This window comes from Manis pentadactyla, chromosome 14, assembly GCF_030020395.1.
Source record: "Manis pentadactyla isolate mManPen7 chromosome 14, mManPen7.hap1, whole genome shotgun sequence".
Lineage (NCBI taxonomy): Eukaryota > Metazoa > Chordata > Mammalia > Pholidota > Manidae > Manis > Manis pentadactyla.
The window spans coordinates 13,022,986-13,045,175 of record NC_080032.1 but is presented as its reverse complement, the minus strand read 5'-3'; the positions used below and the strand labels follow the sequence as shown (position 1 = coordinate 13,045,175).

The window sequence follows — 22,190 nt, the reverse complement described above, 5'->3', positions numbered from 1 at the left end:
TTAAGCAACTATGGAAAAATTATGATTTGGGAAAAGTATGAGATAGGTACTTGGGTCTTTATTTTTTTATTCATGTTTTTCTGTGTGCTTGAAATAGTTCATGATTAAAAAAGGAAATTGTGCCTCCCTGCTGATGACTTCAGGTGTTTCTCTTTTCTCTCTTCCCCCAGGCTCTCTTTAAACTATGGGGCTCTCCAGACAAGTACCCCAAAGACATCCTGACATACACTGAACTGGTGCTGGACCCTCAGGGCCAGCTGGTGGAGATGAATCGACTTCCTGGAGGAAACGAGGTAAGAACTCCACAGACCCCAGCCCCAGGTTGGAATCGCCCATTCAGAAAATGTCCCCCTGAAGAAACAAGTCTGTTCTCCTTGTGCATTCATTCATTTCCTCACCAGGTGGGCATGGTGGCCTTCAAAATGAGACTTAAGACCCCAGAGTATCCAGAAGGGCGGGACATAATTGTCATCAGCAATGACATCACCTTCCACATCGGATCCTTTGGCCTGGGAGAAGACTTTCTGTACCTGCGGGCATCTGAGATGGCCCGGGCGGAGGGTATCCCCAAAATCTACATCGCAGCCAACAGTGGGGCCCGTATTGGCCTTGCAGAGGAAATCAAACACATGTTCCAGGTGGCTTGGGTGGACCCATCAGACCCCTACAAGGTGCGTCACGAAGCCGGGGCGGTGGTGTGACTCACTCCGCTAGGATTGTGTTTTCCTTGGGGGCAGTCGTGCCCACAAAGAGGGTGGATAATCTTATTACTCTTTATGTACAAAATCCAGATATTCATACAGTTCATAAGCATGCATACAGTATATTGTTGTTAAAATTTCATGGGAGAGAGTGGCAAATAGAAACAAATGTCTATCAAAACTCCTTAGTGGACTGATAATGAAGAGAAATTGTAAACACTGAGCTGGTATTTACTGTGCCTCTCCTGGGTGCAGTGTGCCCTGAGATCACAGAGGTAAAGAAGACATAGCCTCTGGCTTCAGAGAGTTCTTAAAAATCATCTGGCTGCAATAAAAGGCCAAATGAAAGAGAGAAAAACATGCATTTTGTGATGTGCATGTGCAGGGCACAGGGTCATTCTTTGCAGCCAGAGCATGCATTCTCAAGGGGAGGATAATATCCCTACCAGAAAGGGCACATTTTTTTTCATGTAAAAAGCATATGTATATATTCGTATACATACACACCCATATATACATATATAGCCATACATATAGTACATAAACAATATATTTATAATAAAATTTCATTGTTGGGGAGCTGGCAATAAGGAAAATAAAAATGTCAGAAAAGGCTCCTTAGGAGAGTGATAATGGAAAGATGATTGAGAAACACTGAATCAGAGAGACCAGGAAAATAGCAAGATGGTGGAGTGAGGATGAGTGGGAAGCACTTAGCACAGGGCAGACCTTCTGTTTGTCGCTGTTATTAATATGGTATTAACATCAGACATGTTAACTGTGTTATTAACACATCATTGTTGGCCTGTTACTAAATCTGCCCCTACAGTGTGGATGATTTTTTAAAAACAGTGGCTGTTGTGCACAGGAAATTGGATTCATAGCCTTACCAGAGTATATTTTTTTTAAGGGATTTAAATATTTGTACCTGACCCCCCAAGACTACACCAAAATCAGCTCCTTGAACTCTGTCCACTGTAAACACATCGAGGAGGAGGGAGAATCCAGGTAAATCCTCAGGCAGCTCCCTCACTTCACCTGTGGTTCATTTCAGCTACCGGTGGGGAATCCATCTCTTCGCCTCCCGGCAATTATTTTCAAATGGGTGGTGGTGTTTGCGCAGTGGGGCCTCAGAGCTTCTGGGCACTGATGGCTTAGGAACCTGGGCCATTCTCCAGAGTGAACCCATCCTTATCATTCCAAAATGAGTCATGAGTCTCACAAAAGTAGCATATCACATAGGGAGAGTTAGATTGGATAGCTCGATGTCCTTGGACCTACAGACTCACATTTGGTGACCAGATTAGCCAAACTGGCACCGAGGTGATTTGGCAAGCTGGGGAGGTGTGGGCAGGGTAGGAGGCTACTCCATAAGAACATCAAAGGGGCTGCCTGCTCTCTTTTCCAAGGAACGTTTTAGGGTTTTTTTAGTGAAGTTCACTAAATCAGAATTTGCCAGGCTGGGTTTTCTAGAATGTTAGTTGGTAATTGGTGGGGAGGGGAGAATTTCCATAGTCAAGTAAAATTGGAAAGCACTGGGTTAAATGAGATCTAATGAGCATCTTTACTGCAGGCTTTCTCAGAGCCTTCAGTGTGTGAGATGTCCTGTGAATCTAACAGGGGTTCACCTGTACAGTGTCTCTCACATGGCCATGGAATCTTGATTGTGGATTGTGAGCTAAGTGGCTTCCTCTTATAGATCCTCATCTCTGTATAGACCAAACGCTATTCTAGATTACCTTTGGAGGAATATGGGGTAGGGGTAATGTTTTATTATGACAGCCTCCAGATAGGGAGACATCTTTGGTTAGAGGGTGATAATTACTGATACTGCACTTGCCCTTTTAGAAACTTTAGGGCCTATTGTGAGGGTCCTAGACCCCTGCTTTTTCACTTCACCTCTGGCTGCTTGATTGCCCATCCTTCCTGCCTTGGGTCCTGGGGAAACACACCTGCCTTGGGTCTTTCTGGGCTGGAGCTTGGTCTGTAGGCCGTGTTTGGTTCTTGAAGGTACGTCATCACGGATATCATTGGGAAGGACAATGGCCTGGGCGTGGAGAACCTGAAAGGCTCGGGTATGATTGCTGGGGAGTCCTCGCTGGCGTATGACGAGATTGTCACCATCAGCTTGGTGAGTCTCCTATTCTATTGCCTTTTACTGTCCAGCTTTTTATTATGGAAATTTTAAAATAGTCTCAAAAGACAAGAGAATTGATAATGAGCTCATGTGCTTATCATGCAGCTCCAGCAATGGTCAGAGTGCAGCCATTCCATCGTCCCAACCCCTCCACCCCCACTGCTGTGGAGTATTTTCAAGTGAACCCGCTTCACATCTTGCCCTCTGTAAAGTTCCTCAGTGTGGAACTTCACTGGATGAAAACTTTTCCGCCTTTATTACAGAACCACGATGCTACTGTGTCTCTACAGGTGACCTGCCGAGCCCTCGGAATCGGGGCCTACTTGGTGAGGCTGGGCCAGCGAGTGATCCAGGTGGAAAATTCCCACATCATCCTGACGGGAGCAAGTGCTCTCAACAAGGTGACCAAGACGGGGCCTGTGGGGCACGGAAGTGCAGGGCCAGGGCTCATCTGAACATCCCCGTTTCCCTCTGATGGGTTTTCTCAACATGAAACCAGTTTTATTCCTACTAATGTATGAGCTGTTTTTCCAGTTTGCAGTTATCTGGGCCTCTTCGGAGCCAAAGAAAAGAAAAAGAAACAACTATTAGGCTCTCTTGGTGAAAGTAACTCCTTAAATTACCAACATTTAAATTTTAAAAACTACATTTTAAAACATTATTAAAATGGCATTGAACCTTGCAGAGAATTTGAAAAAGACAAAAAGAGTGATTTTGATTTTATTATAATTTTGGTATATTTCCCTATTCTGTTTTTATATGACTCCTGGAGAAGGGGTAGTTTGGCATTTTGCTCTTCTCATGGTATTAAAACTTTCCCCACATTGCCAGAAAACCTCCATAATACATGTCTGGTAAAATCCCACCGAGAATCTTAGAGTCTGGTCCCTGGACCAGCAGCATCAGCATCATCTGGGAACTTGTTCGAAATGCACATTCTCAGGCCCCACCCCAGACCCGCGAATGAGAAATTCTAGGTAGGGGTTTGTTTTTGAGATAACCAGAGCAGTCAGCAGGATCCCTGCCTCTCAAAGTGGGCTGTGTATTGGAATTATCTGGACATTAAAAAAAAAAAATACTGATGTGTGGGGTCCCAGCCCCAAAGATGCTGATGTAATTGGTCTGGGTGCATCCTGGGCATCGGGAATTCTGAAAGCTCCTGGGTGATTCTAACATGCAGTCAGGGAGGACCACCAAGGGGTGTGGTTTCCAAGCAGGAGGGCCCTGGGCTGGGCAGGACCTTGCTAACCATGCCGTGTCAAAGCAGGTCCTGGGCAGAGAGGTGTACACGTCCAACAACCAGCTCGGCGGTGTGCAGATCATGTATTACAATGGTGTCTCCCACATCACCGTGCCAGACGACTTCGAGGGTGTCTGTGCCATCCTGGAGTGGCTGTCCTATATGCCAAAGGTGCAGTATCCCCCCTGCAGCTGAGAGCCCGGAAGACTGTGACCAGGTTCCCTCGCTGGGTGGTGGTGAGGGTTAAGGGTTCTTTACTCCTTCTCTCCCCCTCACACCCAGCCCTGTACCAGCTTTTCTTCGCTTTTTACCCCAATGCCATTGTAAAGATGCTGTTAGTCCTTTAAAAAGGGGTGGCACTGGCTCTTGTCAAAACAAGTATCTGCACAATAGAGAATCCTCAACCCCTGCAGTCAGGCTGGACTGGATTCCTGGCTTCCTCCTCCACAGCAATGAGACCTTGGGACAGACTCTTAATCTTAGCCTCAGTTTCTTCATCTGTGAAACTGCAATAACAAAGCCCCTGGTGTTATCATGATGATTGATTGAAATGATGTTTAGAGCCCAGCACTTGGTAGGGCTTTGCCAAATACTACTCATACTTGAGATGATTGTCTGGTGTCCGTTGGATTTCTGCTGCATGACCAGGCATAATCATAGAGGAGAGAAGCACCAAGAGCAGGTCACAGGCATTGTGGAAAGGCACAGGAGACTGGGCTGGAGACCTGGCTTTCTTTTTTAGGATAACCACAGTCCAGTCCCTATCATCACACCCACGGACCCCATTGACAGAGAAATCGAATTCACCCCAACCAGGACTCCCTACGACCCCCGCTGGTTGCTTGCAGGAAGGCCTCACCCAAGTAAGTCCCAAAGTGCTTGGCCTGAGACCTGGGTCTTTTTCTTTCCTGCATCTGGGATAAAGGACCGCTTAGGGGGGAGCACTGCTGTTGGGCCAGATATCCCAGGAGGGCTATCAGAGTTCAAAAGCAGAGAGAGTGGAGGAAGGGAGAATTTCTTTCTGTACTTTTCCTGAACTATTGACCAAAAAGGGGTGGAAACAGCTTCCAGAGTCTAGTGCTGATAGATGGAGGTGAAGTACAACAGAGGTCATGGCCTCCCTCCCTAACCTGGCTGCATAGGTGGAAAATCTAATGCTGAAACATCAGAGTTTCAGAGACGAAGGCATTGCTCTCTCACTTTCTTTCTCTATTTGGCTTAACTTTAATAAGGTAACTCTCCGGCAGATTACCTGGGAGGGGCAATTTAGCCTCTTCTACACATACACACGCACACAGTATGAACACACATGCATAAACATGCACACATGTTCTCTCTCTCTCTCTGAAAGGGGCAGGTATGTCTCCTGGAGGTATATGATTACATTCTGAACAGGCAGACAGAGCAGGAAAGCTGAGCTACCCCCGTTACCATAATCCCAAGTCTAGAATTTCACATGCAGCCACCTTTAGAAATTAGCCTGCTTGTCCAGATGCGTGGTGCAGGAGAGATGCCTCTCGGAAGCATGCCAGACTCTACCAACAAAAGAGGCCCTGTGGCTGCTTTGCTGTCTTCCATTTTTCTTGGGCTTTCTCACCTGTGAACACTGAAGGGCTAGCACTATCTTGATTTTTTAAATGTCGACTTATTACTGACAGTTTACTCCATTTAGAGAAAAGATGGGCTGCTTCATTTCCAGCCTCTCACCTGCAATGGGAGACCCCTCTTGCTGCCTGGCTCCTTTCTTATGTCCAAATTGCAGTTCATTATTCCCTGGTGAGGATTCAAGTTGCCCTTCCTTCTCCAGGGATGGCTGCACTTGGCACCATCACATTCTTATATTCTTTCTCTCTCTCTCTCAGAAACTGAAAGCTTTCCTGCCAGTTCTATCGTTATTAAATAAGCATTGTTAAATGGTTATTTCAAACCAATTAAATAATGGTTATTAAGCTGCAGCCAGCAGATGGGGGATGAATTTTTCGGGGTAGGTGGTCCCTTCCTGAGATCTCACCTTCTGAAGGTGTCATGAGCTCTCTCTGCCTCTTGGAGGACCTTTGTGATTAGGATCTGCATGTGTTTGGCACTGATGGGAGCTGATGTGGTTAAACGTTCCATAGGGACTGAATTCCTAAGTGGGTATATTTGCAGCAGCTCAGGTTTGTTTGTGTTGGTTTTTTGGAAGCGGGGTGGGATCTGGGCATTCAGCTGTCGTGGTCAGGCTGCCCTTAAAGAGACTGTAGAGCAGTCTGCCCCTCCGGTGGACCCTGGGGACATTCATCAACCTGGGCCCTCGACCTGGGCTTCTGTTCTTCTGCCTGCAGCTCTGAAGGGATCCTGGCAGAGTGGATTCTTCGACCAGGGCAGTTTCAAGGAAATCATGGCACCCTGGGCCCAGACAGTGGTGACGGGCCGAGCAAGGTAGCCCTGCATGCACCCGGCTGCCCCGGGTGCTGGAACTCCCAGGCACCAGGCCAGGGGTTCTTTCCTCCCCGGTGGCTCCCAATGACCCTCTCTTCTTGGTTCCAGGATTTTCTGAAAGGAAGAATTAATATAGGGGATGCAGTTCTGGTCGATGAGCTTCTTCATAAAGTCTGATTTGTCTGTGGCCTTAGAAGCCATCTCAGCTAACTTCCTTCTGGGGGCCAGGATCCTTTGCCCTCACATCCACCCCTGGAACAGGGCTCCCTGCCATGGGGCCACAGATCCCTGGGAATCAGAAGGTGGCCCTGGGCGCTCTCACCGGAAAACTACACAGACACTCAAAACGGTGGATTCCGTTTTAGGAGGGTCGTAAGCAGGACCTCGGTTGCATTCCACAGCTGGTGGAGGGCTAAATGCCTGGATGCCTTTAGAGCTGAGCAGCTCACTCCTCAGCCATGGAGCCCATCTTTTTGGACAGCTCCGGCTACCGGAAAGTTCCTTCCTATACAGAGCCCAGAGGAGTGTCCTCACAGTTTAGCACCCAGAGTCCTGGAGTGATGTCATTGCCACAGGTCCAGGCTCTGGAGTCAGACTTTAGGTCAAGCTCTGTCCCTCACCCTCTCTGGACCTTCACATCCTCATCTGTAAAATGGGGATGATAATTTTACCCCCAGAGGATTGCTGTGATGATTAGAAGAGATCACCTATGTCAAGCACTTAAAATAGCATAAATGCTGCATAAGCGATAGCGGCTGCAGTCATCTTGTTATTATTATTTACACCCTGGGTGAGAAATATTAAAGTACTCCATACAAAACCTAGTATTGGCACTTAGTCACTTCTCCATAAGTGCTTTACTTTAAAAACGCTTTTTTAAAGCCTGAGATGAATCTCTTCCTCCCATGTGGAAGCCCCTCCTTTACTGGAAGACTGCGTTCCCCCTGCTGGCCTCGTACGTTGTAAAGGAAAGCGATTCATTGACACACACCCTGCACAGGGCCAGCCGGTAGCAAGCAGACAGTTACAGATGTCATGGCATCCCCTGAGCAGAAGCCCCTTCCATCTCAGCATCCCTCTACCCTTTCCAAATGTGATTTGGCTTCTAGACCTGTCCAGCATGGCATCTGCTGGCCATATGACAATTCAAGTTTAAATTAGTTAAAATGAAAGAGGGTGCTCAGTAGCCACATGCAGCTCATGGCTGCTGTACTGGGCAGTGCAGAGAGAGAACATGGCATTGTCACAGAAAGTTCTAGTGGACAGCACGGTTCTAGTCCCTGCAGTGGCCTGAGCCTCCCCAGCCCCCAGTGGCTGTGGCCCCAAGGGCACAGCTTCCCAGCCTGCCAACTAGTAAGGAGGCTTGTATTGCTTTGGGGAGCTTCTATCTTTCCAGTAAAATAACCTGCCAGAGTGGAGCCAGCGCTCTCCTGTGATGCCGTCTCCCAGACCTTGCGAGCATGTACCCAGAATGCCCATAGAACAACAGCCAGGGCTGGGGGGCCCATCTGTCCCCAGGTCCATAGGCGTGCTGCCCATGCCCTGCTTCCCTGTTCCCCACCTCGCAGGCTTGGGGGGATCCCTGTCGGAGTAATTGCCGTGGAGACACGGACTGTGGAGGTGGTGGTGCCTGCAGACCCTGCCAACCTGGATTCTGAGGCCAAGGTTAAGGGGACATGGATCTGGGGCTGCTGTTTCCTCCGGCTCAGCTGCTCAGAGTGGGTCCTGGGTGGTCGCATGCCTGTCTTTCCAGCTCAGAGACTGAGAGGAACCCTTGGTCCTGGGGGCTCATTGCCTTTTCTTCTGGCTCTCTCTCTGTAGGATGCATGTTCCCCACTGTCTTCCTCCCTCCTCAGGGGATGACAGGTCCCCAGACATCCCTCCTGCCTTCCGTGCCCCCTACTCCTTGCTACTATGGGCTGCAGCACATACTGGGAGGAGCTCAGGAGTCAGAGGGCGGGGCCTGGGCCTGCCCTTGTCACTCTACTAGCATGGCGCTACCCCCACCACCACCCGCCCAGTCTGCAGATGGGGTCACAGGAACGTCCCTGAGCTGCAGTGTGCAGGTTGCTCCCTGGAGCCCTGGCGCTGGTGTTGGCACCCGCTCGGATCGTATTGCCCACCCTCCAGGGAGCAGCGCGAGTGGCTGTCCCTGCATCCTGGGGCTGCTCTTGCAGGAAGGAGTCTGATTCCAGTTGCTCTGTGTTCCAGATACTCCAGCAGGCGGGCCAGGTGTGGTTACCAGACTCGGCCTACAAGACGGCCCAGGTCATCAAGGACTTCAACAGGGAGAAGTTGCCCCTAATGATCTTTGCCAACTGGAGGGGCTTCTCTGGTGGCACGAAAGGTAAAGCCACCCCACTGTGGGTACCTGAAGTTGCGGGTCCGCACCAGGACAGGGCAGCCGTCTCAGGGTGGTGACATTGTTTTTATGAGTACAGTTCCATTGCTGCTGTAGCCGAGCCCCCCTACAATCCTGAGAGATGAGAGCAGTTCAGGTAACATCCACCCACTTCACAAGTGATGGACTGAGGGTTTCCCATGTCACTTGCTGGAGGTCACGCCATTGGTTGCGGGCGTTGGGGGGCAGGGGTGGCCCTGGGAAGCTGCCCGGTGACCTGGACCGTTACCTCCCTGCTTGGTAGAATGAGGAGGTACGCCTGTGCTGCCTTCCTCGGGTCCACTCGGAGCCCCAGGGACCTAAAGCCTCCTGAGCTTTTGGAGATGCAGTGGCTCTCAGTGGAGTGGCAGAAAGAGCCAGACTGGGAAGCAGGCGGACCTGGTGTGAATCTTGGCTGGCTGGGCAACCTCTCCTGGTCTGTTTCCCTCCTCTGTGAAGTGGGGTAAGGACAGGACCAACTTCAGAGGGCCGAGGTGAGGATGTGATGAGCCAAACACTGGCCCACGGTGTTAGCTCCCAGCGTGATTAGTTATGGTTCATTTTATTGCATCATTGTAACCACACAGGGTGCCGTCTTGGTAGAAAATAAGGGCCATGCTGGCTGTGGGCAGGAGGGCCGGGCCTGTGTTATGGTCGGGGAGGGTTCTGGGTGCTAGCCACGGCAGGGTAGGGAGGGGCAGTCATGGGTGAGTGCATGTCAGAGTCAGAGCTGGAAGGAATCTTAGGAATTACCCTACGTCTCCTTTTATAGGTGGGGACACTGAGGCCCAGGCAGGAAGAGTGACTTGTTAAAGGTCACAAGACAGTTACGGAATGATCTAGGCCTGGTTCCCCCTCCTGACTCTCAGCTCAGTGCTCTTTCCACTGTGAAGCCCCCCAGCTAAACATGCTCTCTCAGGACCCCCAGGACGATGAAGGCTGTTGGCTTTCCGTGTGGCTGGGTGCTGGAGCCCACAGTCGCCTCACCAAGTGGCTGCTTTGCTTTCCAGACATGTATGACCAGGTGCTGAAGTTTGGGTCCTACATCGTGGATGGCCTCAGGCAGTACAAACAGCCGATCCTGATCTATATCCCACTCTGTGCAGAGCTCCGGGGGGGCTCCTGGGTGGTCTTGGATGCCTCCATCAACCCCCTGTGCATAGAAATCTACGCAGACAAAGACAGCAGGTGGGTGTATCACCCTCAGCTTGGCTTAGCCTTCACTTGTTCTCATTCCTAGTTCTAAGGCACCATCACTTTTGAGCCACTGGCTGGCAATCATGGAGGTGTTCTGAGTTTCTAAAGGATGGAGAGCCCCAGTCTGAAACTAGCAGAAATCCAGTATGCAGTTAAATTTTCTCAGTAGAGTTTCTGGCTAGGCTCCAAGATGGCAGAGGAATTGTTGTTTGTTCTTTCACAACTTATATTCATCTGCTTCCCAAGAAAACTTGCAATCAAAAAATAAGGAAAGATCTAAAAGACCTGAGCTTCCTGGTAGCCAGGATGAAAAGGGGAATGTGAGCAGTCATCTAGTTCTCACTTGGTTCTGAGCATCTCCCAAACTTTTAGTTCCAGTAAGGGCTGTGTTTTATTTCATTTCATAACTCAGGGCCTAGCACAGTGCCTGGCCCCTAGTGGGTGGTTGGGAAATACTGGCTGAAAAAATGACTGACTAAATACTTCCGTGAGAGGATATCAGTTCTTTAGGTGAGAGAAAACTTTCTTGGCACTCTTTTTAGGAGGAAGTCATCTCAGGAACTCTTATAGAAAAGATGACAATAGTACTTACAGTCCAGTATAAGCACCTTGAGTACCTTCAAGGTGAAGAGTCTGCGACATGTCTTGCAAGACACAAAGGCCTCATGAGTATTTCTGCCCCAATATGGGCACCTCCTTACTGTATCCATTCTTACTCATTCATTAATTCAATGAATATTTACCAAGTACCTACTGTGTAGCAGTCATTATGTTTGGCACTGTAATATGGTGCAAATGAGCCAATCCTGTCTTGCCTTCTCAGTTTACCTAGATTCTCATGGGATGCTGCTGAGGTCAGCTTTCTAGGAAGATGCAGGACATGAGCAGCCTCAACTGAGGTCATCTTTAACTTTCCACCCCAGCCACCAGGAAGCTCAGAGCTACATACAGTATTCTTAAGGGCTTCCAAGCTATCAAGGAAAAAAAGGGGTCAGCGGGAGACTGAGGGCTGAGTGAAAGGGCTAGAAATGGGAGGTCAGCTCATACTGGACCATGTTGAACTCCTCATTGTGTCTGTGTGAGCCTTAAGGAGAGAAGAAACAGGCTCTGGGTCAAGGAGAGTGGAAATTAGGAAAGTCAGAAAGGACTGTGGCTGAAGAACAGGAGGTTATACTGTTCTGGAGAAAGCTGTATACTCTTGGAGCTGAAAGAGCCTTCCAGAATTCAGAAAACTTTGTTTTAAAAAGTTGGCTCTGTCTCTCATTTTATGGATATAGAAGCAGATGACCAGAGAGGGTAAGTGACTTGCCCAAGGTCACACAGTGAGTCCATGAAAGAGCTGAGAAATGACACCCAGATTTCTTGGCCCTCCTGCCTCTATGTCTGTTGCTTGTCGGGGGACCCTTCATGCACACCCCCCAACCTCTTCTTTTTCAGGCAGAGTATTTTGGAGCCAGAGGGAACAGTAGAGATTAAGTTCCGGAAGAAAGATTTGATAAAGACCATGAGGAGGATCGACCCAATTTACCAGAAGCTCGTGCAACAGCTAGGTAAGAGAGTCTGAAATGCATTAACTCTGAGAAGTGACCTCTAAGAGAAACTCAGCCTTCTCTGTTATTGGAGATTTCTAGTATGTTAAAAATCAAGTGAAGACGTATTAAAACACAGCCACAAAAATTGTGGGATGTTTTAAATTTCCTCATATAGCAAATCAACCCCTTTAACATTAAAAAATATGAATAATGCCTTAGTAAATTTATTTTTCAGCACACATAACATAAAACAATTGAGGTATTTTAGGCCAAATGAAGAACATTTTAGGCCAAATGAAGAATTTTCATGGCAAAATGTCCCAATTTCGAATCAGACATAAAATATTTTACCAATTTTGTTTGAATGATAGCTTTGTTTCACTTGTAACCTTAGATGTAATTCACTTTAAAAGTCCTTATTATGTGGTAATGTCTTTATAACTGTGCTATTCATGGGATTCATTACTCTGTGTGTGTGTATAATTTCTTTGGTTTGGTGTCAGGGTAATGCTGATCTCATAAAATAAGTTGGGAAGTGTTCCTGCCTATTTCCTGAACTCAAATTGTCATTATTTCTTTAAATCTTTGATAGGAGATTTTTAATACAAATTCATCTAATTTACTATATATAGGACTATTCCTGTTATCTGTTTCTTCTTAGGTGAGCTTTGGGAGTTTGTTGTCTATTTCAAAGAATGTGTCTGTTTCATCTAAGTTGTTCAATTGGCATAGAGCTGTTTATAATAGTTTCTTATTATAGTTTACAATATGTATTAAAAAATAGTAATTGATAGTGTCGTATAGCACAGTAGCTTTGATAAAAGGGGCAAATTTTAAATTGCATGTGCAATGCTGTTTTCCCCTTGTGAGTGTGTTTTGGGGGTTGTATGAGCAACTGGATTAAGGGGGACCATCACAGAGAAAGCTTAGGCCTGTCCTGCAAACCTTGCTCTGGGCGCTTGCCTGCAGGAATGCCTGAGCTCTCCGACAAGGACCGCAAGGACCTGGAGGGCCAGCTGAAGGCCCGGGAGGACCTGCTGCTGCCCATGTACCACCAGGTGGCGGTGCACTTTGCTGACCTCCACGACACGCCTGGCAGGTTGCTGGAGAAGGGCATCATCTCAGTAAGAGCCCGAGGCTGCAGCGCCCAGTGTGCACGGCCCATCCGAAGGGCACCAGCTTTCCAACACACGGAGTAGATTTGGGCTCAAACACTGCAAGTTAGAATCATCCAGGGAGCTTTAAAAATTCCTAGTGCTCTGGTGACTTTCCAAACCAAACGTCTGGGGGTGGGAGCCAGGCATCAGTATTTTTTCAAATCCTCAAGTGATTCCAATAGGCAACAAGGTCTGGGAACCGCCAGCCTCTGTGTGACTGTAACTGCCGGGCTAGATTTGGGAACCATTACTCCCCCTCCCTGCTTTCACCCATCACGGTCACAGCCCTGTCCTACCGCCCCACCCCTGAGAGGGCCTCCCGCAGTCCTCCACCACCCCTGTGTCCAGAGCTCCTTTCCAGCTGATGCGAGCCTTCCACGCCTCTGGCAAGCCAGTCTAGAGGCCTGACAAAGTCCCAGCTCTGCCACTTCCTGGAAGGCGCCCCACTTCCCTGGGCTGTAAAGTGATCCACAGAGCCTGCACCCAGTGTGGGGCCGGGTCCCAGGCAGTGTCCTGCATCTCCTGCGCCTTCCTGGGGCTCAGACCTGGGGCTTGCCCGCAGGATGTCCTGGAGTGGAAGACCTCCCGCACCACTCTGTACTGGCGTCTGCGCCGCCTCCTGCTGGAGGAGCGGGTCACGCAGGAGGTCCTGCGGGCCAGCAGTGAGCTGAGCCATGCGCACATCCAGTCCATGCTGCGCCGCTGGTTTGTGGAGTCCGAGGGGGCCGTCAAGGTGGGCCTGGGGCAGAGGCGGGGCCGGGGCTGGGTACATGCTATGGGGGATGAGGGCTGGCCTGTCCCACAGTGGGGACCCCCTCTGAGGTCGGCCGCCCTTCCCCAGGCCTACCTGTGGGACAACAACCAGATGGTGGTGCAGTGGCTGGAGCAGCACTGGCAGGCGGGGGACAGCCTGCACTCCACCATCCGTGAGAACATCGGGTACCTCAGGCGGGACTCCATCCTCAAGACCATCCAGGGGTGAGTGGCCCCTGGCCCGCCCGCCCGTCCCTGACCCTTACTGCAAGTCCCGGAGCCGGATTCGCCTCCAGCCTCCTGACCAAACGCGCGATGACCACGCGAATCCTTCACGCTGCGTGGTCGCCGGGCCTCGGGTGCTGGGTCCACAGCTCAGGACTCCATTCCTTGTGGGAGTATAAAGGGAGCTTGTGCAGGGTTGTGGCTAGAGAGTGTTTGGCACCCCCGGCCTTAGGCTGCTTGCCCCCTTTAGCATCAGCCTCTCTGGAGGACTTCTTCCCTCATTGCCACAGCTCCCCTCTGAGGCAGGTAGTGGGTCACGTGGGACCCTATTTGGTGACTGAAGCTGAGATTTAGGGGAAGTGCTGTTTGTTCAGGTCATGCGCTGAGTGACCAGCAGGGTCCTCTGTCATTTCTCAAGCCTTCTGATCCCCACGCCATATCCCCTCGTGCTCCACGGGACTGTCCCCTATGAGGTGACCGCAGCAGGAGATACGGGAGCTCTGGGTTGATGGCCCCCAGGAATGTGACAGGCACTGCACAGGGATTTGAGGGGCCACCCTAGGGCCCATTGAACTTAATGGTAGGAATGACCCCAAGCCTTCTCTCCTGTCCTCTGCAGCCTGGTTCAAGAAAACCCTGAGGTGGCTGTGGACTGCATAGTATACATGAGCCAGTTCCTCAGCCCGACCGAGCGGACCCAAGTCATTCACCTCCTGTCCACCATGGACAGCCCAGCCTCCACCTGACCTGGCTCCCCCCAGCAGGACCACGGGCCAGAGAAACCATGCCAACCCACCAACCACACACGGGCCCTCACCGGGACCTAGGGGGGTTGCCTTAAGAAGAAAAGATGCTGGGCATTCCTGCAGGGCTGCAGGCCCCCAGCTCACGCCTGTCTCAATAAAAGGCCCCGGAGCACCTCCTCCCAAGCAGCAGCAGCCTCCTTCCGTGACTGGGAAGTGGGTTCTGTCTTGTGTCTTGGGACAGCATTTTTGCTGCATCCCCGGATCAGCAGGATGCAACACGCAGCCCTCCCCCCCCCCCACTCCATTGCCCTTGGCCTTCCAATGCCTGGCATGCAGGATCTAGATGTTCTTACCAGGTTCGTTTTGTATCAGATCATGGAATCTTTTATTTTTTTACTCTGAGACCAACTCTGGATGTAAGCATCTTAAATATTTCAGCAGAATAAACAGGCCAAGGGAAGAACTACAGGGATAAGAAAAACCTTATTTTTGTAATGATGCTGATTTGCATGCTGGCAAGTTATCCACAGAAGGGTATAGATGATTTTTTATTAAGAGCATCAAATGGTATTTTGTTCCCCAAATGGTCCCTAGTGAATCACTAGGAATGTTCTGTTGGCAGACCATGTTTAATCCTTATTAGCAGAGATTCTCTTTTCAAGAGGGAGAAAGCAAGATGAGCAGAATTTCCTGGCCGTAAGCTCCAGGGCACTTGGAGGCTGCTTCTACATGGCTCACAGCCCTCCGCCTCTCCTTTGCTCCCAGGAGAACAAGGACCAGCCCCCTCCCCAGTCACAGGCCCTCCTGCCCGGGCCGGGAGCTCCGAGGCAGAAGGGAAGCCTTCACAAACTCACAGCCCCACTTGCCTACAAACGTCCCTCCTGCGATCACCACCACCCCCTCGGAGGGCCCACTCAGGCCACCATCACCCCCTTGCCAGGCAAAGCTGTTGATTCCCAGGGACCAGACTGCACCCATTTACTCGGGGAGGCCTTCGTGACTCGCACAGCAGCACCTGGCACTGAAGGTGGCACAGAGTCAGCATGACGGGTCCTGGGTGCCAGCGATGGGGGGATGTGGCCCTTCTCTGCTGCTTTGCCGGGCAGTTTGTCTGAGGACACCATGTTACACCTGGCCAGTTTGGAGGCCAACAGGGTTGCCCAGGGAAGCCCCACCAGCCGGGGTGCTGGAGGATGTCCGAGTTTATGAAGTCTGGTCATCAGCCAGTGACAGCTCTGGCAGATGAAGGTGGCATGGGGCAGTGAGGAAGGTGAGCCATCTGTTGTTCTACCCTGCAGCCAGTGGGCTGGGGGAGTCCATGCTGCTTTGGGAACTGATCGTTTTGTGTGTGGGAAGGCCATTAGTTCGGGAGGGAAACTCCATTCATGGCTAGCTGCTACCTAGGAGCCGTGGGTGGGAGAACCTCCCAGGAGATGTGTGGAATAAAGCGATTTTTAAAGAAAGCACTTTGGCCTTGACTTACTTTCTGGGCCAGGAAAGGCCTGCGGCCTCCTACACCAGCTGAGATCTTGAGCAAGTCCCCATCTAGGAGGACAGTGTTCTGAGTCAAGTTCATATCCCAAAGGCCGCAGGGGACTACTTAGTCTTTTCCGCTTGATTTCAAATACAGACATAAGTGGCTGTCTGCCCGCTGAGGATACTGAGTTCACCCCATTGGAGACAGCTGCTGGTGGCTTCCCTGATGACGTTCCTTGTGCGGGGACTTAGTACAGGTGTCTCCGGCGAAAGGAGAAAGGAGCAGACCCCTGAGTGTGGACGGAGGCTTTGGTGGGCAGCTCGGGTCCAAACTGAAAGCTCAGGGCAATGGCTGCAGGCTGTGTGCAATGCCCTAGCCTCGTCCCACACGACCCTCATGAGCCTCCGAGGTGCATGCTACTCTACCCTCACCTTTATAGACAAGAAAACCCAGCTCAGAGATGAACACACTCGCCCAAGGTCAAGCTGGGAAGAGGTGAGGCCCGGCATCCAGGCTGAGGCAGACCCAGTCCACTATGTGTGCATTCCCTTAAATCCTGAACCGTTCCAAGGGTTACATCCTGCGGTGCGGGAACGCTGCAGACCAGGCCCCACTCCTTCCCTCTCTCCCTGGCTAACGCAGCCAATGTCACCATTCAGATCCTCTTCAAGATCTCACTTCCCTGCCTCACGCTGGGACGACCTGCCCTATATCCTTTCACCAAAGTCTCTTCCTCGATCAGCAGTTCTGGTTCCCCCAAACCACTCAGATGAACCCCATGTCCTCGTACATACAGCTTTTCTAGGTCATGAGTGTGAGGTGCTGCCAAACGTGGCACCCCCCTGCTGAGTCACCCCAGCTTCTGCCCCTTCCTTTAACCTCTACTTCATTTTCATTCTCAGCTCCAAGAGTCAGTTGGCCTTTATTCCAGGGTCATTTTTTTCCTTATACAAAATTCTCTAAACACCGAAAAGTTGGATTTATTTACAGCAGACTCCAGATTACCCACCATCTGACACTGTCACAGACACAGTCCTCTTGTATTTGCTTCACTGCCTGTCGGTCCATCTGTCCATCCCTTTGTCAATCTCTCCATCCATTCTTTTATTTTCTTTTCTCGATCCATTCTTATGTCGACACATTTCAGAGCAAATTGTAGGCATTAGCATACTTCTCTAGGGTTATTTTTTTCACTCCAAGACACTTTTTTCTTTAAATCACTTCCTGATCTTATCTGCAGCCACCGAGAATGACAGAGCTGTGTTGAGACAAAGCGGCCAGCTGTGTGGCTGGAGAGGGATTCTCTAGCCTTGCAGTGCATGTGGCCCCAGCCAGGTAGTTTCATCATTATTTATCAAGCATGTACTCTCTGCCAAGCATCATGTGAGGGGGCTCAGCCATGAGCAAGATAACGTACTCCTGCCCTAAGGAGCTGACGTCCAGGTTTCCCAACAGCTGTTAGTGGTTAACCATGCGGAGACCTCAGAGGTCGTAAGTACTCAAAACAGTTTTAAATCCACAAATGTCAAAATGTGTTTTGATGTCCTGTTTCTTTCAGAGACAGGTCCACCTTTCAAGATGCCTGTGATAGGTATGCGATGAAGGGAACTAGGATCACCCACACAGACCACAGGAAGTTTCCCCAAATGACCACCAGGCACAGGAAAGTCTGTGTAGTACCCAACTAGTGTGGGCATCCCACCCACTCGGCTTTGCTCATGCAGCTGATGCTCTGACCCATGCTGAGGCTCTCTGCCAAGAGTCTACCCTCCGTAATGCATCCTCTGCTCAGCAGCCAGAGGATCTCCCCCAAATGCTTTCTTGCTCTAAATGCACCAGGACAAAGGTCTTACTCCATCCCATAAAGCCTGGCATGAGCCAGTCCCAGCCCCCACTCCTTTCCCACTGAACCTGTCATCACCCACCAACCAGACTCAATTGTCAGTTCACTTGTTCACCTCCAGGTGAGTACAGATGGGTTCTGCTAGAAACACTTCCCCCTTGGCCTTTGCCTGGCTGACTCCTATTCATCCCTCAAAACCCAACTCAGATGATGCTTCCTCAGGGCAGCCTTCCCTGACCACTTCTGCAGTGGGTTAGGAGCCCATCCTCTAGTCCCACAGCCTCTGTGCTCCCCCTTTTGTATGCTGTATATGAAATGTGGATTTGAAAGTGAAAGGTATACTTAGAGATCCCTCTGGCTGCCGAGCTGAGGGTGGATTTTGGAGAGCAGTCTACTGGCAGAGAGATGGTCCCCTTCTGGAAGATGAAGTAAAACGCCACATGTTACCTTGTATCTGGTGATCCCCTAACTTATGGGGTCTATCTGAGTGGTGTCACATCCAGGAGCAGAGGGCAGGAACCTAGAATTTTTCCTTTTTTTTTATTGTGGTAAAATAGGCATAACATGAAATTTTTAAGTGTATAGTTCAAAGGCATTAAGTAAATTCACGTTGTGCAACCATCACCACCATCCATTTCCAGAACATTTTCATCTTCCTAAATGGTAACTGTGTCTGTTAACTCCTATTTCCCTCTTCCCTGTGCTGGGCAGCCCGTGCCAACCACCATCTCCTTTCTGTCTACAAATCCAGCTGCTCCAGGAGCCTCATGTATGTGAAATCATACAGTGTTTGTCTTTGTCTTACTGCATCTGCATAAAGTCCTCATGGTTCACGCATTTTGTAGCATGTGTCAGAACTTCCTTTATAAGGCTGGATAACACTCCGCTGCACGTGTGTACCACTGTCATAGTTTGGGCTGCTGTCACAAGGTGCCACAAACTGGGTGGCTTATAAACAACAGAAATGCGTTGCTGACGGCTCTGGAAGCTGGAAGTCCCGATCAGGGTGCCGGTATGGCCAGGTGAGGCCCTCTTCTGGGTGGCAGACTCCTCGCTGTGCCCTCACTTGGCAGAAGGGGTGAGGGAGCTCTCTGGAGTCTGTTACAAGGGCACTCATCCCATTCATGGGGGCTCCCAAAGGCCCTGCCTGCTCCTGCCACACACACACATTCAGACCACATTTTGTTTATCCATTTGCCCATCAGCGGACAGTTGGGTTGCTTCTGCCTTTCGGCTACTGTGAATAAAGCTGCTGTGAACGTGGGTGTGCAAATACCTATTCGAGTTCCAGCTTTCACTTCTTTGGGGTAAATACTCAGATGTGGAATTGTGGGATGGCAATTCTGTGTTTTTAGTTTTTGAGGAACCTCCACCCTGTTTTCCACAGGGGCTACACCATCTTACAGTCCCACCACCGGAGCACAAGAGCTCTGATCTCTCCACACCCTCCTCCACACTTCCTGTGTGTGTGTGCATGTGTGTGTTTATAGTAGCCATCCTAATGGGTGGAGTAAAAATTAGAAGTAATTTTTACTCAAAAGCCATTGAACCTTTTTTGCTTGCATCCCTCAAACGTCATGGACAGGACACGCAGACCCCATCTGTGAGCCTTTAAATCCGGGATTCCTCTGCCTCTGCTTCCACTTGCCCCGCCCACCCACTGCTCCTGCCCGGCTGCCCTGCCTCCCTTCTTTCCGAGGAGGAAGCTGCCCATGTTTCATCTGCCAGCTTGGTTTTGTCCTACTACCCCTGGGCTCAGGGGGCTGAGACTCCAGCGATGAAAGGCTCAGCATCCGCCCTCAAAGGAACAGCCTTTACACAACCAGCATCGCCCAGAGGCTCCACCCCCTCCTCTCCCACCTCTGCTCATTTATCCCTTTCCCTAAACCTCCACCAGCTAGCTGCCCTTCGGGCGCAAACACAACAGCAGGCAGCGAGGTGTTGTGGCAGAGGCTGGCTGATTTCCAGACCTGAGCTTAAGCCTCCGCTGTGTAATCTCGGAGTTTTTGCTCCTCTTCCAACCAGCAAGCACATGGCATCAGCGCTCGCTGACATGGATTATAGTCAGTGGGGAAGCAGAGTCGCTGGAACCTCATCTCTACCCCCTACTAATCACAGGTAAACTTCCTAGCCTCTCTGAGCATCAGTTTCTTCTCTAAAATAGGGGTGCTGGTTCTCTGCAGCTGCTGTAACAACACAAACAGGGGCATAAAACCACAGTTTTATTCTCTTACAGTTCTGGGGCTTGGAAGTCTCAAATAGGTCTCACTGGACTAACACCAGGTAATGGCAGGGCTGCGGTCCCCCGGGGGGTTCTAAGGTGTCTTGCCAATGGGTTTCAGCCCCCAGCAAATTCGCTGCGGATTCCGTGTGACCAAAGAAATGACAGTGGAACGTTTCTTTGGGGTAAAGGGGTTTATTACCCGGCTTGTTCTCTCGGCGGTAGGTGGAGCGTAGCGTCTCTGCTTCCGCCCAGAGCACTGGGCCAGCACTCTGAATAGCACAGTAACAGCTTATTGCCTAAAGGTGTGGAAGCGGTAGCCTAGCAACAGGCCATTCACATCATCAGGTGGTTTAAGTTCAGTGAGGATTCCGTAGGAACCCCAACCTCCCCACATAAGGGCATCTGTTTTGTTTGCTTTATTTCACTTCTGGAGGCTGCATTCCTCCTTCAGAGCCAACCAGTAGAGTTTTCAGAGCTGACAGCTCCCCTCTGGATTCTTCCCTCTCTTCACATTGAGTCCACCTGGATAATCCAGGTGCGTCCTGCTTTAAGGGCAGCTAATGAGCAACTTTAATGCCACCTGCTACGTTAATGCCCCTTGCCGTGTAACAAAATCACAGGTGCTGGGGACTCGGAAGTGGCCACCGTGGGGACCATTCTGCCTACACTGGCAGCATTCCCCTATGGGGAGCAGGAGGAATAAACGAGGTAATCCAAGCCACGGTGCACGCAGCGTGGAGCAAGCGCATACACGTCAGCCTGTGCTGGTTTCTTGTTGGAATGTGGATAATTTCTCATGGTGAGGAGAGAAAAGATGCATGATCACAAGCTCAGAGACTCAGTTTTCTCATCTGGGAAATGGGACCATCCCACCGACGGTGGGTTGTGCTGTTTCGGGGAGTTGAACTTGGTGCAGCACACAGCTGGTACTCACAGGGCAGAGATTAGCATTTTGCTCCTATTAGTTGCCCAGCTGCAGAGGGACCTCAGTGAAGCCTCTTCGCCCGGGTCTCTCCATGCTTGCTTCTCATGTCAGCTTGCTCCCTGCCCAGGTGGGGCTCTGATGTGGCCGGGGCTGTTGCCCACAGCTTGTGAGCCTGTACCTTGGCATTTTTGCCTCGACCCTGTGCAGACCTGGCGCCACTTGCCTGTGCTAAGAAATGGTTGTCAGATCCGGGTAAGGGCTCCCCAGCCCTCTCCAGCCACTCAGGCTTCATCCTCCCAGTCTAGCACCCCAGGAGGAGGATGCCCCTGTCCTGTAGCTTCTAGAGTCCCCAGGTGATGCTTATTGGCTGTGGGCTCTTGTCCCCTAACCCAGCCGATCACTGGGGGTGGCTGGGGATTGTGATACTATTTTGGTCTGGGCTTGGGTCACAGTGGGGCCTGAAGCCAAGCTGAGGAGCGAGTGCTACAGGCACCCTCTCCCTGCCACCTGCCTGGTCTCCCCTGAGATAGGGCCTCACACAGCACTTCCTGATACCTGCCCCCCTCCACCCACCAGCCCCATGATCCCCTAACCCTTCCTTACTAATCATTGCATGTGTGTGAATCTGATCTCCCCAGTGAGCCTACAAGCCACTTCCTGGGTGGGATGAAGAGTTCGATAGACTCCTAATTGATATACCCTTTGCTGTTACCTTGGATGGCAAGTCACCTCCTTTGTTCCTCTGAGCTTCAGGTTCTTTATCTGCAAAATGGGTGTATTAACTAGGCCCTGCCTCTTAGGATTGTTGCAAAGATTGAGCTAATGAATAGCAGTGACTAGCCCAGGGCCGGGTGCCGATAAGGACACATCTCCTACCTTGTTACCTTCCCGGGTTTGCACCAAAGAGGCAGCATGGAATGGCACCCCTGGGCTCCGGCTCTGGAGCCTGGCACACAGATGTGGTCCTGCCCCTTCACCTGTCCCCGAGACCTACCAACTCCTGAGCCTCCACTTTCTGAGTGATAAATGGAGTTCACATGCCAGCCTGAGACAATGCCTGTCTAGAGCCTGGCACTGAGGGACCGCGAATGGCGACTATGCTAATTTTATGGATGACAACAACCCCTCCGTTTCCAGTGTGATAGGAGCCAGGTATCAGAGACCTGAGTTCAGTGTTGCTGTTGTGTTGCCTCTCTGGGTCTCAGTTTCCCCATCTATTAGTGGGAGTCTCCCCT

The 22,190-nt window shown here is 50.6% G+C and overlaps 1 protein-coding gene across 2 annotated transcripts in view; it reads left to right on the top strand.

Moving 5' to 3' along the window:
* ACACB (acetyl-CoA carboxylase beta) overlaps nt 1–15,952 on the top strand; it is a 102,556-nt gene extending 86,604 nt beyond the window's left edge. For both annotated transcript variants that reach the window (XM_036904003.2, XM_057492197.1), the window contains 16 exons: nt 171–293; nt 402–671; nt 1,612–1,709; nt 2,712–2,832; nt 3,129–3,239; nt 4,106–4,249; nt 4,821–4,941; nt 6,400–6,496; nt 8,065–8,161; nt 8,708–8,843; nt 9,887–10,064; nt 11,511–11,623; nt 12,575–12,729; nt 13,325–13,495; nt 13,604–13,740; nt 14,360–15,952. In XM_036904003.2, the coding sequence (XP_036759898.2) occupies nt 171–293; nt 402–671; nt 1,612–1,709; nt 2,712–2,832; nt 3,129–3,239; nt 4,106–4,249; nt 4,821–4,941; nt 6,400–6,496; nt 8,065–8,161; nt 8,708–8,843; nt 9,887–10,064; nt 11,511–11,623; nt 12,575–12,729; nt 13,325–13,495; nt 13,604–13,740; nt 14,360–14,486 (2,199 nt within the window). In that variant the 3' untranslated portion in view covers nt 14,487–15,952. The remainder of the gene's footprint in view (nt 1–170; nt 294–401; nt 672–1,611; nt 1,710–2,711; nt 2,833–3,128; nt 3,240–4,105; nt 4,250–4,820; nt 4,942–6,399; nt 6,497–8,064; nt 8,162–8,707; nt 8,844–9,886; nt 10,065–11,510; nt 11,624–12,574; nt 12,730–13,324; nt 13,496–13,603; nt 13,741–14,359) is intronic.
* The last annotated feature ends 6,238 nt before the right edge of the window (nt 15,953–22,190 follow it).